General features: G+C 47.7%; 2 protein-coding genes and 1 long non-coding RNA gene across 14 annotated transcripts in view; 2 read left to right on the forward strand and 1 right to left on the reverse strand.

The window, feature by feature from the left end:
- SAG (S-antigen visual arrestin) overlaps positions 1–4,310 on the forward strand; it is a 36,346-nt gene extending 32,036 nt beyond the window's left edge. For 8 of the 10 annotated variants that reach the window (XM_059703613.1, XM_059703610.1, XM_059703606.1 and 5 more), the window contains 3 exons: positions 1,089–1,144; positions 3,674–3,689; positions 4,072–4,310. In XM_059703613.1, the coding sequence (XP_059559596.1) occupies positions 1,089–1,144; positions 3,674–3,689; positions 4,072–4,180 (181 nt within the window). In that variant the 3' untranslated portion in view covers positions 4,181–4,310. The remainder of the gene's footprint in view (positions 1–1,088; positions 1,145–3,673; positions 3,690–4,071) is intronic. The other 2 variants (XM_059703607.1, XM_059703608.1) reach the window with 1 other exon arrangement.
- Positions 2,467–12,026, reverse strand: LOC132238378 (uncharacterized). Its single transcript, XR_009453774.1, has 3 exons — positions 11,834–12,026; positions 11,494–11,727; positions 2,467–3,051 (listed from the first exon to the last, which is right to left on the reverse strand). It is a non-coding gene; the product is annotated as an uncharacterized LOC132238378 (long non-coding RNA).
- A 58-nt stretch (positions 12,027–12,084) lies between these two features.
- The window catches only part of DGKD (diacylglycerol kinase delta), a 113,566-nt gene continuing 108,223 nt past the window's right edge, over positions 12,085–17,427 (forward strand). For 2 of the 3 annotated variants that reach the window (XM_059703577.1, XM_059703578.1), the window contains exon 1: positions 12,087–12,273. In XM_059703577.1, coding sequence (XP_059559560.1) covers positions 12,118–12,273 — 156 coding nt within the window. In that variant the 5' untranslated portion in view covers positions 12,087–12,117. Of the gene's footprint in view, positions 12,274–17,427 lie in introns of all 3 variants that reach the window. The other variant, XM_059703576.1, reaches the window with a different exon arrangement.

The following is a 17,427-nucleotide window of genomic DNA, read 5'->3' on the forward strand; positions in this document are numbered from 1 at the left end:
TTTTTACCATCCCAAGAGAAAACCTATATTCTCTCCCTGGTCCCTGGCAACCTCTAATCTGCTTTCTATTTCCAAAAGTTTGCCTGTTCTGGACATTTCCTGTACACAGAATGAGACAGTATTTGTCCATTGGTGTCTGGCTTCTTTCGCCCAGCATAGTGTTTTCAAGGTTCATCGTGTTGTAGCGTGTGTCAGTGCTTCATTCCTTGTATGGCCAAATAATATTCCATTGTATGGATATGCCACATTTTGTGGTCCTTTCATCTTTTGGTGGACATTTGGGTTGTTTCCACCTTTTGGCTATTGTGAATAGTGACAGCTGCCTTTCATACCATGCGCAAAGAGGCAGTCTCACATGTTGGAGACAGGCACTGAACTTACATACTCCTTCACCCCGACTCTTACCATCTCCTTCCCTCACGAACCAGGGTATGCATCTTCTTCTAGACCCCATCTGTATGTCTGTACTGGGGTGTGGTGACAACGGCCTTGTAAACATGTGCTTTGACCAAAGTGGTAACTGTGGGGCGGGAGGTAGTGGGTCCTAGGTGAAGCACATGCTCTCACACACACAGACTCCCACACACCCTTGCCATTCTCCCTTTGTCTAGATTTCCTTTCTGCTTTCCTTCCTGACTCCTTTCCTTCCTTCTTTTTATATAAATTCCAATCTGCCCCAAAGCCCTTTAGCCTCTGGAATTTGGCGATCTCTGTTCATCTTTATTCTGCTCTCTATTCAAGAGACTGTGTCCCCGGTCCCCAACCCACCAACCTTACATAGAAGATGTAAAACATACAAATTGTGTACATTTTTGCGAAGGATATTTTTCAAAACTATTCTCCCTCCACCTGTCCTCCACCACAATATGGTGTCACTGAAACTAATAACCGGGAGGAAAGGAACCTGAAAATCCTAGACGCCTTGGCCATGAGTATGTGAAGTTTCTGGACCACCTGCCAGGGAATACATTTAAAATTCTTACTTGATCACTTCTTGACATCTGGTTTGTTTTGCTCTGAATCTCACTGGATCCTGTGCAATTTATAATTGTGTGTGTAAGAACAATCTGCTTTCTTCTCTTTTGTAGTGAAGTGGCCACTGAAGTGCCGTTCCGCCTCATGCACCCGCAGCCCGAGGACCCAGGTCAGTCCGCAGAGCCCTGACTTTCTCTGTCATTCACAACTTTCAGATTGATTACAAATTCACTGCTAGTCTTTCCTGACCACACCTGTGAGCACGGGCGGGCATGGCCATGTCATCTTCAAGGTGCCCGGCCCCGGGAAGGCGTGCTCACATGCTCAGTCCTAAGCCAGGTGCTTGTCCACCCTCCGTGAGCACGTGGAGGACGTAGCAGCCCTGGGCTCAGACATGGGCAATCTTGTTAGGTTTTGTCAGGAATGATTTAAAAGCATAGGTTCTCCTGTTGAACAGACCTAGGTTTAGATGTAAAGAAAGTTTAAGGTGAAAAATAATTTTGAGAGCCTGAGGCTTTTGCATTTCATTTGGAAACATTAGCAGGCCTTTGGAAGATGAGTGTTTTTGACAGTGGAGATTGTGATGAGAAGATAGAAAATACCAGGAAAGAGGGTCAGGCCGGGGTCCTGACACCGTGGCTCCTGTGAATTGTAACTCTATTGGCTCTCATACAGGTGTTAAAAGTAAATGAGGCAATGCCTATACGACTCTGAATGTTCTAAAAACTGTTGGCCTGTACACGTGAATGGTGAATTGTATGCTATGTGAATTGGATCTCAACAGAGCTCTCTTAAAAAAGATGGATGAAGCAGCAAAAATAATACAGGTGCCATCTGGGAAATTCTGAGAAAAATTCTCCACTGAGTGTTCAGTGGCTTAGTTGTCAGTACAGAGGAATGGGCCTGCCCGAAAGGGAATCTCACAGTTACAGCAGTAAGGAACATTGGGAGTAAAAGTGGTGTAAGCAAGCAGGATTTCTTTTTTCCTTATACTTTATATCTAGCTTTTATGAAATGGATAATGAAATGACATCTGAACAGTAGAAGGGGCCCCAGATTCATTTGGGTTTGTCTCAAAAATATTTTGTCTCCAAGCATCTTTTCCAAATAGTTTGGATTCAAATGCTCAGTGTGCTTTGCCAAAACCTTCCCCCGGGGGAAACATACAGTCTAGCCATGTTTATTTTATTCACTTATGCTTGGGTCATTAAAATACTATTTTGAACTATGTGAGATTGAGATGCATTCTGGTCTCTTTCAAGGACATTTTCAAAAGCTATTTTTAAACTGTGGCCTGAGGAGATGTCACAGTTTATGTGAAATTGTTTTCTGCAGCTGTGAACAGACGTTATGGCTGAGCTGGGGGGAAGTGGCATTATTCCTTTTCTGGGTATGACATTTCCATGTTCCAGTCATTCTGGTCCTTACATCGAACATATCACACATCTGGACTCACCAATGATCTTTTTTTATACTATGAGATTTCAGGGGAAAAGGACAAGTCACCCTATGGCCTTGAAATTCTGATTTCCAGAGATTTATGAGTCACTCAGTTTTATTCATGGATGCATGCTCACATCTCACCTGCCTAGGTCCCTGCTTCCTGGCCTGGATGACAGACTCCAAGCAGAGGAAGCTTTAGGTTGAGGCTGGGGAACTCTGCCAGGGCCAGGGGCCAAGTAATTTGCATGTAGTAAGTGCTGTAGAAATGCTACCAAGCTTTTATTGTCCCCTGTCAAGAGCATCCACGTGGAACGCAGGGTGTTGATTGGATTCTCTTCTGGGCTGATGGTCCCACTTAGTATAATTTTATGCTCAGCACTGAGGGGGTCCTGGAGGCTTCTTGCCCAGGGCATGTTTTGATGAGTCAGCCTCTCCGTAGGCTTCCTGTGGTTAGCAGCCCACACAGGCACTTCCCTCTCAGGGCTGGCTTCCAGGTGGGCACGAGGCACAAGAGCAGTGGCTTGCCATCAGCATGGGGTTTCCGAGAAACCATCTGGAGTTGTTTAGCATCACTTCGCTCTTCCTGGCTCACCACTGAGGGTTGCACCAGTACTTTACTAGGGAGGCAGAAAGCTAAAAAAGAACAAAAAAACACCCCAAATGAATAGCAATTAACTGGGGCTGCAAAACATACATGAGAATATAACCCAACAAAATGAAGATCAATATGCTAACAGAGAAATAGAGAGGGGCCAGAGGTAGTTCTCAAGGTCTAATGCCCAAACCCAACCGCTGGGGATGCTGGGTAAGCATGAGGCCTAGGACTCACCCCTCAAGAGCTGAATGTGTGGATGGTTTGAAGTGGGTAGGCTTGGATCCTGACAGCACCTGGGGACTCTGATCTGAAATGGTCCTAGGGACACGCAGGGAGAGACCCTTTCAAAGAGAAGTGTGACATCAGAGAGAGTGAGGCCAACCACGGACAGGGTTCTGGAGGTGAGATTGTGGCTTGGTCCCCTTGAGCAGGTGAGGGTTGTGCCACTTTAAAAAGAAGCGATGGCTAAAAAGGCAGGGAGAAGGCTCTCCGAGCAGGAAAAGGCAAAGAAGAAGGAATTCCATGCCATTATCATGAAATGTATGTATCTAGACCTTTTATTCCCCCAACTATAAATCACTAAACAAGGAAGACATTTTCCAGGTACAGCCAATATACAGAATTTATGCTACTCTCTCTCTTTTTCATTCCATGCTGCAGCTATGGCAAAGGAAAGGTGAGCCACTGCCCTCTGTTGCCCTGTGTTCTGTGACTTTCTCATCTGGCACAACCATTTTTAGGGTCATTTTGTACACACCTCATACTCTTGACACAGGTTTGGACCCTGGTTTTCCTTTTGTTTCCTAGTACTAAGACACACAAACAAACACATGCACACACATGACACATGCATGCACGGATATAGTGGGTGTGTAGTCTGCTCTTGGGTTTTCACTCTTTTTTTGCCCGTTAAAGAGATTTTCCATGAACAACTATGAGAAGGGTGGGGTCTTGTGTTCATCATGCAGGAAACTCTCCAAAAAGATCTGTTTTGCTCGAAGATTTTGTTGTAAGCCTCATAGTGTGCCATGGTCAAAATGTTCTTTGTTTAATTTTAGTTTTCAGGATGAAAATTTGGTTTTTGAGGATTTTGCTCGTCAAAATCTGAAAGACTCAGGAGATCCTGAGGAAGGGAAGAAAGACCAGGAGACAGCTGCGGATGAGTGATGATTGTGACTGAGGACCGGAAATGGGATATTAGCAGTCCATGAGCAAAGCTCCACAGTTAGCCCTTTAGTTATGCTAAATACCAAAGTGTGAGTCTCTTCACAGAAATAAAGTTTGTCTGTTCTGTTGGGTCCTGACTCAGGTTGGCTTGCTGGGGAGGCTGAATGACATCACCAACAGAAGCTGAGCCTTTAGGGTACCTGAGTCTGGGATGGAGAGGGCAGCATCTAAAAAAGAGGACAACGTTCCCTGCAGCGGCTCAGTTCTGGCTCTTCAAAGTGAGAAGGCAGCTGAAATGGATGTGCTCACCTGTGGGGCCCAGTGTGACCTGGGCTTTCTCCTAGGGTCCTGTGTAAGCCATTTCCCTGGAAATATATAGGGGAGGGGCAGTGTTTCTGATCACTTTGACGAATTCTAGCTCCAGGACCACAAAAGAACCTCCTGAGATCAACTGGACAGAGGACAAATGTGGGCCAAACACACTTCACTGATTCAACCCTGGGGGCCAAGTCCCTGTTTGAGCTCAGGGTTGTTGGCTAAGTTTCTATTGAATGCAAGCAATAAACTCAGATTTGGCTGGTTTAAGGTGGGAAAGGAATGCATTGAAGGACCTTGGAGTGGCTCAGAGAACTGAATTAAAGGAAGAACCTGAGCTGCCATTTCTGGGTTGGGCAGAAATTGGAGAGGCTCCAGGGGTCCTGCCATTTACCCAGAGCTGTGGCTCAGCACCAGAAGCTCCTGGTCTCGGTCAGGTGGATCAGTGCCCTGTGGCCCATTATGGCAGAGCCAACCCTAAGACCGTGTTGACCTAGAAGAGGGGATTCATTGCAAGCCTGACAGGCTTCTTGTGTTGTAATGTACCCCGCGAATCACAGAAGGACGCCTCAAGAAGTCGAATTAAAGAGTCACGTTTATTGCAATCCGGGACTATGAGGGGCCATTCCCAAATCTCATAGCAATAAGATGGTGGCAAAACCAGACTTACATAGGCAAAAATCACAAAGGTATTGATTACATCCCAGGGTTTGGAATGTGTCACCTGGCTCCCAAAAAAGCAGATTACAGAAGCAGAATTAAGCATGTTAATTACAGTTTCGGGTCTCGGGGTCACTGAATTGACAGAAATACATTATCTAGACTCCTTGGGTAACCTGGGTTAAACTTAGGCATGTTATCTAAATTACAGTTTTGGGTCCCCGGATCACTGAGTTGATAGAAACACATTATCTAGAGCCCTCAGGTCTCCCGACCACTGAGTTGTCAGGACAATTTAGAGTAATTGTGCTGTCCTGGTCTCGGGACCACTGAGTCAGCTGGAACGCACCACCTGTGGCCACTAAAACAATTTAGGGTAATTGTGCTGTCCTGTTTCCAGGTACAGTAGAATGTGCTCTCTAAGGCCAGTATGATAACAATCAATGGAATAGTCATTCAATCGATAAGGCATTCAATTGAATGGGATGACTTATACAATTTAGAAAATCAAAGTAACCTGTCCATTGTTAAACAAAGCAAATAGGTACCATACTTCACTTGGTTAGAGTATCTTCATGGAAATCCGGCTTAGAAGGGGTGGGGCAGAGAGAGTGCTTTGTGTCAGGGAAAAAGGAGGAGCTGCAGGGGGAGGAGGGAAAACCAAGGTGATGCCAGGGCCTGTCCTTCATGGAGTACCCTCTTGGCCTGTGGTACCCAGCCTGGGGGCCTGCTAATGATGCAGAGAGAGCTTTCTTGGTGGCCTGGAGGGACTTGAGGGATAGGTAGCTCTAGTCCATGCTCCAAGGAGCAGGATAAAAGGGGTTTAGAGAGTTCTGCACAGTTCAACCCACTCACAGGAGGGTGGAGGGTGAATGGGAAGGGGTCGTGTAAGGAGTGACACTTGGGGTCAGGTCTCCAGCACCAAGAGCAGTGGCAGAGGGCTGGATAGCAGTGTGGGGTCCATGCACACGAAGGTGCCCAGAGCTGGGGTGGTTCTGCCAGATGCCAGGCTGGTCTGTGTCTTGGGGACTGGGATTTAGACCAGAGGCTCCACCTGGGACTTTGGCAGGAGTCCACATACACAAAGCGAGGTTTTAACTCTTGTTTTGAGTTTGAGACACTCATATTGACAGGGATGAATATTCATTCATTTCTAGAGGAATAGTAATCCTATCTAATAAAAGAGAAAAATGGTAATTGGCGTACGACGATACCCTTTTCATTGGCTAATCAGGGCTATATGCAAATTAACTGCCAACTATGATTGGCAGTTAACTGCCAACAAGATGGCGGTTAATTTGCATATGTAGGCACAATGCAGGGAGGCGAAAGGGAAAGCAGGAAGAAGCCCCCTGCCACTGACAGTGATCGGAAACCCAGGGGGGAGCTTAGAGCTGGGGGGCAGGGCAAAGGCGGCCCTGGGGCCGCCTTTGCCCTGCCCCCCAGCCATGATCCGAGAATCAGGCACCTTTGCCGCCCTGGCCAGTGATAGCAGGAAGTAGGGGTGGAGCCAGCGATGGGAGCTGGGCACGGTCGAAGCTGGCAGTCCCGGGAGCTAGGGGTCCCTTGCCTGGGCCTAAAGCGGAGCCCACGATCGCGGGGCCGCTGCAGCTGCAGGTCCCCGCTGCCTGGGCCGGACACCTAGGCAAGAGGCATTAGGCCTGGGCAGGGGCGGAGCCTGCAACCGCGGGGAGCTGGGGGTCCCCTGCCCAGGCCTGACACCTCTGCCGGAGGCCTCAGGCCTGGTCAAGGGGCCGATCCGGTGATTGGTGATCGGAGGGTGATGAGGGTCAACTCCTCTGGCCGAGGCATCAGGCCTGGGTGGGGGGCGGAGCCGGGAATTGGGGGGATATGATGGTCCCCTTGCCCAGGCCTGAAGCCTGGGTCAGAGGCATCAGGCTTGGGCGGGGGGTGGAGCAAGCGATCAGAGGGAGATGGGGGTCCCCTGCCCAGGCATGATTACTGGGCCAGAGGCCTCAGGCCTGGGCGGGGGCCAGAGCCAGTGATCGGGGGAAGATGGGGGTCTCCTGTCCAAGCCTGACACCTCTGACGGAGGCGTCAGGCCTGGGCAAGGGGCTGATCAGGCGATTGGAGGGTGATGGGGGTCAACGCCTGAGGGCTCCCAGTATGTGAGAGGGGGCAGGCTGGGCTGAGGGACACTCCCCTCCCCACACACACCCAGTGCACGAATTTCGTGCATCGGGCCCCTAGTAATAATAATAATAATGATAACAGGAAGAAGATTGGGCCTTTGGCCTGTGGGTTTGCAAGGTCAGACACAATTTCTTCTTCCTTATTTTTCTCATGCTAAGAGGACACAGCATGTGACCCCCTCCAGCCTGGGCCTCTCTCCCCGTATACTCAGGAAAGGGATGATCTGGGTGGCAGACTCCTCTGGGGATCTGAGCCCTTCCCCTGCTGCCACCCCTCCCCCAAAGCCCAGAAGCCAGCGTAGTTGGCTCACACCAAGATCTTGGGTAAGCCAGGGACCTGGGATTCTTCCCTGGAGTGCCTGCTGAGAGAACCAGCTTGCTGGTTCCTGCATTGCTTGACCCCAGGACATCCTAAGTCAGGGTGGATGTTATTAGGCCTGACCTTTGCAACTGTGTGGGTGGGAGAGACAGAGAGAAGAGTGAGCAGGCCAGTTCCTGGAGACCAGAGGTCAGAACAGCCCTTGCCCTCCGGGTTATTCTGGTACCAAAATGGCTGAATTTCGGATTTCCAGGTGCTGGTTAGTTTATGGCCTGCAGTTGGCCACTGGGGAGGGCGTGGGGGCGGGAGCAGGAAGTGAATGGCTGGCCAGCCCAAAAGGGATGTGGAACTTGGCTGGGCCTGCACACGCATGGCGTTGTGTCTGCGGGTGTACTCCCTGCTGACAGGATGTCCGTGTGTAGGTCGGATGTGTGACCCAGGGTTTTCCAGGTGAGCGCAGTGCAAGAAACAGGGTACAAAGGAGTTGAGGGTGCTGCATGGAGCAAGTGGTGGGTGGGAACTTGGGACAATGTTCTGCAACCACAACCAAAGGGCTAGAGAAGTAGGGATCCCTGCTATGTATTGAGCACCTACCTCGTGCTGGCCATTTTCCATATTACATCTAATCATTCCACAAATGCTTGCAAATTGGGTACTGTCATTCCATTTGTTGGATGAGGAAATTGCAGTTCAGAGAGATCATGTACCTTATCCAAGGTCATACAGCTAGTGAGAGTCAGAGTCAAGATTTGAACTCTGGATTCCCTGATTGTATAACCAGACCTTCGTTCACCTTCTGATGCTGAAGTGGATGAGAGTTTGGAGGGTCAGAGGGGGAGATTAGCATTTGTGACTTTACAATGGCTGCCCTTAAGTTCTTTTCTTTTTTTAAAAAAATATATTTTATTGATTTTTTACAGAGAGGAAGGGAGAGAGATAGAGAGTTAGAAACATCGATGAGAGAGAAACATCGATCAGCTGCCTCCTGCACATCTCCTACTGGGGATATGCCCGCAACCCAGGTACATGCCCTTGACCGGAATCGAACCTGGGACCTTTCAGTCCGCAGGCCGACGCTCTATCCACTGAGCCAAACCAGTTTCGGCAGGTTCTTTTCTTAAATTGCAAATTTTATTTATTGAGATAATTGTAGATTACATGTAGTTATCTGTCCCCCAAGGGGTAACATTCTGCAGAACGATAGTACCTATCCCAACCAGGATATTGACATTGGTACAATCCACCCATCTTACTCAGATTTCCCCAGTTTGACTTATACGTGTGTGTGTGTGTGTGTGTGTGTGTGTGTGTGTGTATTTAGTTCACTACTGTTTTATCATATGTGCAGTTAATTTCTTTTTAGAATGTCTGTTTTCCTACTCCTTCAACATGTTTCATCACTTCCCTCCCAGTCTGTTGTCACATCCCTAATGGTTTAGTTTACTGAATCTTGTGGGTGGGATAGATGGGGAGTTGGACACATTTGGAAATGTATGGGGGTGGTTCAGGTTGCCACCATGCCTGGGGGCCAGGGAAACTGTATACCACACCCAGTGAATAAACGTCCCGCTCCACATGTCAATCATAACCCTAGTTTAGGGGAGAATGAGACCATCCCCCGTTTTCAAGTGCATTGTTTTTCTCCTCTAACGGGAAGCGTTCTTTTTGACAGGAGGTGCGCTTCTACATTGACAGGTCGAGAAGAAAGATTAGGTTGGATGTGAAGTGTGTTATTACTGCCACCTTGATATGCCCTTAAGGTGGGGTAAACATAGGGAGCAGGGTGTTGTCAGAGATGATTCACAGCATGACTCAGACCATAAAGCGGCACTGGGGAGAATGTGCCCTTACAGGCCTGCCACTCCGGGGAGATCTCCGAGATCTCCAAGGGAACAGCCATTACAGTGAACATAAAGGCTTCTTTGCTCATCGGGGAAACATCCTTATAAGCTTTTAAAGATTACACATTTTATTTTCAAATAGTTTTAGATTTCCAGAAAAGTTGACAAATAGTACAGAGAATCCCCCTATACCGTTTACTCTATTATTAACATTGGAGGCTACGTTTGCCACACTTAATGACTCAACACTGACATTTTATTATTAAGCTAAAGCCCATTCTTTACACAGATTTTCTTAGTTTTTTACCCAATGTCTTTTTTCTGTTCCAGGATCTCACATGACATTTAGTTGTCATATCTCCTTAGGTTCCTCTTGGCTGTAACAATTTCTAGTACTTTTTCATAATTGCAAATCTACTTCCATCCAGCCACAGTATCTACCTGCCAACTCTGACTTGCACTCACATTCATGCCCATGGCTTTTTCACCTCTAAAATGATGGTTTCTAGGGCCCAGATGTCCCCTGAGCTTCTGACATGTGCAGGCAACAGCACACCCCGGGACTGCAAACTCAGTTTGTTCAAAATCAAGTTCATCTCTTTCATCTTCTCTAGGGCTGCTCATGCTCGGTGGGGCTTCATCCCCTGGAGCATCACAAGTAGTCCTGCTCCCTCGTCTCCTAATAAGAAGCAGTTGGTCCAGGTTATACATCCTCTCGCACTCCTTTGGAGTGGTATCTAAGCCTCTAGCACAGCGGTTCTCAACCTGTGGGTCGCGACCCCTTTGGCGGACGAACGACCCTTTCACAGGGGTCGCCTAAGACCATCTTGCATATCAGATATTTACATTACGATTCATAACAGTAGCAACATTACAGTTATGAAGTAGCAACGAAAATAATTTTATGGTTGGGTCACAACATGAGGAACTGTATTTAAAGGGCCAGAAAGTTGAGAACCACTGCTCTAGGATAAGACCATCGAGCTTATCTGTGGGGCTTGTGTGAAGACTAAACTTGCTGGTCAAGTGTTTGGCATGTCCCTGGTGGTCAGCACAAGGGCACTGTGTGCGACAACAGAAATGCTCTATATCTGTGCTGTCTATGTGGTAGCTTCTAAGCCACATGTGGCTACTGAGCACTTGAAATGTGGCTAGTATCACTGAGGAACTGAAAATTTAATTTTAATTAATTGAAATTGAAGTAGCCACCTGTAGTTAGTGATTATAGTATTGGGCATTGCAGCTCAGTATACCAGGGGCCCTTGGCTTGTCCCAGAGTGTTTCTGAATTAGACCCTTACATGCTCTGCCATGGATGTGAGTCCATTCCCCTGGCCATGTCCCCAAGCTGGATGCTACTCTGTGGCCTCTTGGGGTCTTCATTTGTTTTGCTCTAGAAAGCATTGCCAAGTGCAGTAGGGGCCAGAGAAGGCTGTCAGGTGGGCAGGCCAGGCTCAGCTGAGTTTCCAGCAGTCCTTTGAAAGAGTATGGGGACACTTATTTGTGCAGTCCCCTAAAGATGGCACCACGCTCCTGTCAACTGGATGTCCCAAAGGGCAGCAGAAGCTCAACTGATTTCATCTCCAACTGCAGGCCCCCAAGTGAAGGGCTCCACCAACCTACCCTGCAGCACAGCCCAGGGCCTCTGCTTCTGCCTACAGATCCCTCCTATCCTGAGTCCACTACTCTATGTTGGCAGCCACTCCCAATAATCCAGGGTAGCTACCTGCCCTGATTACCTCATAGCTTGATCACAAGTCCCAGTTTTGTGACCCAGCCCCTCCCAGCTTCCAGTTGCCCTCAGGACTCAGCAGAAAAGACTCACCCCATTATCAGGTTCACAGAGTCTTATCTGACCTGCCTGACCTAGGCTTATCTCCTCCTGTTATTTTCCTTCCGTTAGGCTACAGCTGCTGCTTCTTCATTTTTTTTTCTTCTTTTTTTTGAAGACTTGTTCTTTCTTGTCTCCAGGCCTTTGCACAATCTGGTCTCTCTGCCTAGAGCACAGATCCTGGGGTTCTCTTACCATTAGTTAGAGATAACTCCTGCTGGCATTTCCCTTAAACATCATTTTCTCCAGGAGCTTTCTCAGATGGCATCGTGTTCTGGCATCCCAGAGGTCCGTCCAAGTAACTTCTTTCTCTCTTGCATTCATCCACTGCCCAACTGTTTATCGTGCAAGTAACTACAAAAACCAGACTCTGCTTTAGATGCTGGCGGCACAATGCAGGTCCGGGGTCTCCTTAAGGTCACTTACATTCTTTAAAAAAATTAAAAAAAATATATATTATTGTTGGTAATATTACAGATGTCTCCCCCTTCCCCTTTACCACCCTCCTCCCAGCCCCTACCACCCGGTCACTTACATTCTTGAAGGGGAAGGTTAAAGATTAAGAAAAAGTGAGCATAGATACAAAAAACAAAAAAAACAAAACAGAAATTGTGTCCTAGGAAGACAAACAAATGCTAAGATCAGGGCCCCGGACACCAATGGTGGGGGTAAGGTCCAAAGCACTGCTTGCAGGGGACACAGAGGGGCGGAGCGGGAGGTCCGCCTAGGCCCGGCCCCGCCCCCCGCCAGGACAGGCCCCGCCCTCCAGGCCCCGCCCCCAGCCGCCCCCAGCCGCCGTGCGCGCGCTGGCCGGGCAGCATGGCGGCGGCGGCGGGCGCCCCTTCGCCGGGTTCACCGCAGCAGCCTCCGCCGCCGCCGCCCGAGGAGTCGTCGGACAGCGAGCCCGAGGCGGAGCCCGGCTCTCCGCAGAAACTCATCCGCAAGGTGTCCACGTCGGGCCAGATCCGCCAGAAGGTGAGACGCGGCAGCGGCCCGGGAGCGCGCCCCTCACGCCGAGGCGGCCCCGTGAGGCCCGCAGCTCGGCCGGAGCGGCCGCCCAGGCCGGGCCCAGGGTCCAGCTGCCGGGGCGGAGCGCGCTCCGCGGGGTAACGGGCTGCGCTCCCGGGCTGAGCGCGCCTCCCGGTGGGGCGGCGGCGGGGACCCCGGGCCGGGGTGCAGGTGGGCGCCGCGCGGGGCGGTGGGCTGAGAGGAAGCCCCGCGTCGCAAGGTCCGGGAGGAAACAGGCCTAGAGGCGGGGTCGGGGGGTCGAGCGTACCAGAAATGGGGGCGCTTGGTTGCGCCGCAGGCGTGCACTCCCGGAGCCTAGGGTTCTGCCCATTTCTGATAACTGGTCGGGTCATTTCCCGCTGCCCGCTCTGCAGACACTCACCTGTGGTCTCCTTATAAATCCAGTGGATACCGGTGTGGAGGCTCGTCCCTTCACTCGGGTGCGTTTTCGTGCCCGAAAGGGAAGGGATGCCCATTTGGTGACCGTCTCTCCCTCTCTCCTCGGGGAAGCGGAGACGGGGTTTTCCCTGGCTGTGCACCTGCTTGGCACCTAGAGCTCCGTGGAGAACTCTAGACGCCAACTATTAGCTGCAGAAAGACGCATTTCCTTTCTGCACGAGGAAAGTTGCACCTTTTGTTTTCCCATTGCGGTTCCCGTGGAAAACTGCTTACGGTTTTTGCAGTAGGTGAGCCCTCCCTGTTAGAATTCGGCTTCCTCAGGCAGGTGGCCGGACAGGTGGCCGAGGGCAGGCCGGTCTGTGGGCAGCCTCGGCAGATCCAGCTGGCACCGACTTTCTCATCCTGCTGCAGTGCGCTTGTCCTCGGGCCAGTTAAGTTCAGCTGTTACTTTTACCGTGGGAGCCATTTCTCTCATTATCTTCTGCTGGCTTTTGGTACCCGTGGTGGGTTAGCCCTTAGCCCCGACATGCTACGAAGCGGGTTTATTGTGATGTGCTCCTGTTACCCAGCAAATAGGTATTGAACACCTGTTCCATGTGGAACAGTGATAACTAATGATAGCAAGTCTTCAGTGCTTGCTATGTGTGCCAGGCACTTTTCTTGGGTTAACTTTACAGCACGTGACGTGGGTTAGCTCATTTAGTACTGGTGATAGCTCGTGGAGTTGGGTGTTACCTATCATCCCCATCTTATGGAATTGGAAATCCAGGTAGAGAACTTAAGGGACGTGCACAGGGTATCACAGGTAGTAAGTGTGGACCTGGATGTGAGCCGTGGTCAGAATACCAAGGTGGAAGGCCGTTTCTCCACCCAGGGGTTCCCAGTCTGTAGGAAATGGACACCTGTGTACTTGACTGTGTGGCATAGTAAGTGCTGTGGAAGCTCATAGGCCTGAGAATCCAATTATCCTGGGAGGCAGGGATAGAGAGGTCCCCTTTAAGACAGGATCGTGAGGGAAAGGATTTGCCAGGCTAAGTGGGAAGGGAGGGCTTTCCACATAGTTTACTGTCGTAGCTAAGGTTTAAGCACACCTGGGAATGGTGAGAAGGTGAATGCATCAGGTTGAGAGGAATTAGGGAGAGGAGATGGGAAAGGTAGATTTCGAAGGGCTAGCCTGGGCTTGGGTTTTTGGCCTTGGGCAAGAGTGAGCCCCAGAGGGTTATTCAGAGTATGGGAGTGACCAGGTCAGATGTGTTTTTAGGAAGATCTCCAAGTGACCTTAATCGGTACTGATACGAGTTGCTCTCTCCTGTTGATTGGTCCTCCAGCATGTTATGTTCCTAGTGTAGAGTAGATCATGTGATTTACAAGGGTGATTAAGATTTGATCTCTCAGAGATTCCAGTGTTTGACCAGAATTCTGTTCTTTGGAGATGGGTCTCCTCCCCAAAACAACAACAACAAAACAATAGTAGCTGCTATACCAGCTGTTCTGATTGAGGAGTGATGGGGAGAGTGTTAAAAATACACTCTGAGGCCTTGAGTTTCTGAATACAGTTACATCTGCTGTACAAATAGCTTAAGACTGATTTTTCTTTTTGGTAGTTAGTGATTGTCAGAATGTGGGAAATCTGAGGTTTACTGTGTGTGCAATAGCCCCTCCTCCCCCTTTTAAGCCAATAAGCTTAAAGAAAATTCTCTGCTGAGAATTCTTAAGTGGTGCATAAGAGAACTATTTAAAATGTATGGAGTATCATTCTGGGCCCCAAAAGGAAAACAGAATCCACTTTAAGTATTTAGAACAGAGGGAATTTAATGTAGGGCATGCTTGCATAGGTGATGAAGAATTGAGAATGCAGACAGTGGGCAGTGAGGCAACCCTGAGATGAGGCAACAAACAGGAAACTACTGCTACCCCTAAACTGGAGGACAAAGGGAGGAGGTGGCTTGGCTGACTCCAGGAGGTGGCATAGCTGACTCCCCAGAGGCTGGAACCACCCTAAGTTGTCTGGATGGGGCTGGAGCCTTGGGGAAGACACAGCTGCTGCTGGGGACTCACCCATCCCCGTTCCTGCATGGGAAACTCAGCCTGCAAAGATCAACCCCTCCACCACTTGGAATACAGCAGATGAGGAATGGAACTGAGGACAAGCTGGCCCAGGACCAGAGCTGTATGTATGTCAAGTTTTGAAATATTAGTCCAGCAAGCTAGAGCTATCTTAATGGAAAAAGAAAAGGAAGTGTCTTAGGACAGTGCTTCTCGGATTTGAATGTGCAGCAGACACATCCCTTGGGGATCTTGTTGAAATGCAGAATCTGGCTGAGTAGGTCTGGGGTGGGGTCTGAGATTCTGCATTTCTAATCAGCTCCCAGGAGATGCTGCTGCTGCTGGTTCAGGGACCTTATGACATGTGTAAGGAGAGGCCGTACCAAACTCCAAATCTTTAGTTTATGAGTTTCTTTTAAGACTTCCCCAAGTCTTCAGCATACTGAAAATTTGATGTGGGTAGATTGGGGATGGTTATTTGTTAATTTAGCATTTCATTCATGTCTGATATTTTTATATGTTCCAGTTTCCCCAGCAAACAATTCATTTGTATTTCCTAACCATAATACACAATAATGATTCTATAGGACTGCATAGCTAGAGTGGAAAAAAGAAAATGGAGCTAATACACTGGTAAATTAATTCACCAGTACATTATAGGGTATGATGAAATTTGAGTAAAAGTAGTGTGATCTGTGGAGCTTATCAGTTAAGGTAGAGTTTAATTTATTTAAAAGCTTTTTAAAAGTTAACATTTTTGGCTTTGTGCACAAAAGTGCTTAAATTCATGATTTCAAATTTAAACAAAGCACTTTTCCATTGAAATGAAGACTACTAGAAATTAGGTAAAAGCTTAGAGTTATACAAGTCTTAAAAAATGACATCTTTATTAAGATATAATTCACACACCACACAGTTCACTCATTTAAAGTGTATAGTTCAGTGGTTTTTAGTATCTTCACAGTAGTGTAACCATCACCACAGTCAATTTTAGAACATTTCATCACCCCAAAAGGCAACCCCACAACCATTAACTCCCCATTTCCTCCCAACTCTCTCAACCTTAGGCGACTGCTAACCTACTTTCTGTTTTTTGGGTTTGCTGATTCTGGACATTTCATATACTAGTAAGTAGAAACATGCAGTACATACCTTTAGCGCCTGGCTTTGGCTTCTCTTATTTATTTATAAATAATTTTTTGAAAAATTTAAGTAAGTCCTCACCTAAGGATATTTTTCCATTGATTTTTTTTTTTTTTTTTTTTTTTTTATAGAGACAGTGGAAGGGAGGGGAGAGACAGAGAGAGGGAAACATTGATGTGAGAGACACATCAATTGGTTGACCCCTGTGTGTCTCTGGTGGGGAACTGAGGTATGTGTCCTTGACTGAATCAAACCTGGGACCCTTCAGTTTGGGGGCTGACGCTCCATCCACTGAGCCAAACTGGCTAGGGCTGGCTTCTTCATTTAGAATAATGTGTTTGAAGTTCATCCATGTTGTAGCATGTGCCAGTACTCTTCCCCTTTTTATTCTTGAATAATATTCCATTGTATGGCTATACTACATTTTACATTTATCAATTGATGGGGATTGGGGTTATTTCCATTTTTTGGCTGTTCTGGATAATGCTGCTATGAACAATCGTACACGGTTTTTGTGGATATATGTTTTGTTTCTCTTGGGCATCTACCTAGGAGTAGATTTGCTGGGTCATATGGTAACTCTGCCTAACTTTTGAGAAACTGCCAGACTTTTCCACAGTAGCTGTACTATTTTACATTTCCTACCAGCAATGTATGAAGGTTCCAGTTTCTTCATGTCCTCAGTTACTGTCTTTTTGATTATAGCCATCCTAGTGGGTGTGAAGTGGTATAAAAGGTTTTCAAAGCTAGTGTTCAGTAGCATTTAATATCCTGAACTTTGGTGTCAAATCAAGTTGATTCACATCCTGCTCTTCTGCTTATAAGACGTGATCATAGACAAGTTTCTAAATTTCTCTTAAGACTTGGTTTCCTTATCTGTAAATAGGGTAAATATTAGTTCTTGGGTTGGCAGCAGTGACAATAAATATTAGCTGTGCATTTCTGAGTCTCAATTTCCATATCTGCAAAATGGAATGATAATCATAGTTTTCAGATCCGTAAAATAGAAAGGATGATAACTCAGAGTTAAATGGAATAATCCATGTATAACACTTAGCATAGTGCGTCACACATTGGAAGCATTCAGTAAATGGTTGCTTTTATGATTATTTCTGTCTTTCTAATTATTCACTTTTTGTATCTCATATAGTAGCCATCTCCCTAAACCTGTCCTTCCTTAGCTCAGGCTGATCTGGGTGAGTCTCCATTTCTGTCAGCTGGAAGAGCAAATAAAAATGAGTATGGCAGACAATTAGCAATGAAGATGTTTTTTTTTTTTTTTTTTTTTTTTTTTTTAAATATATTTTATTGATTTTTTACAGAGAGGAAGGGAGAGAGATAGAGAGTTAGAAACATCGATGAGAGAGAAACATCGATCAGCTGCCTCCTGCACATCTCCCACTGGGGATATGCCCGCAACCCAGGCACATGCCCCTGACCGGAATCGAACCTGGGACCCTTCAGTCCGCAGGCCAACGCTCTATCCACTGAGCCAAACCAGTTTCGGCATGAAGATGTTTTTAAAAAATTGCT

Source organism: Myotis daubentonii, chromosome 7 (assembly GCF_963259705.1).
Source record: "Myotis daubentonii chromosome 7, mMyoDau2.1, whole genome shotgun sequence".
NCBI classification, from domain to species: Eukaryota; Metazoa; Chordata; class Mammalia; order Chiroptera; family Vespertilionidae; genus Myotis; species Myotis daubentonii.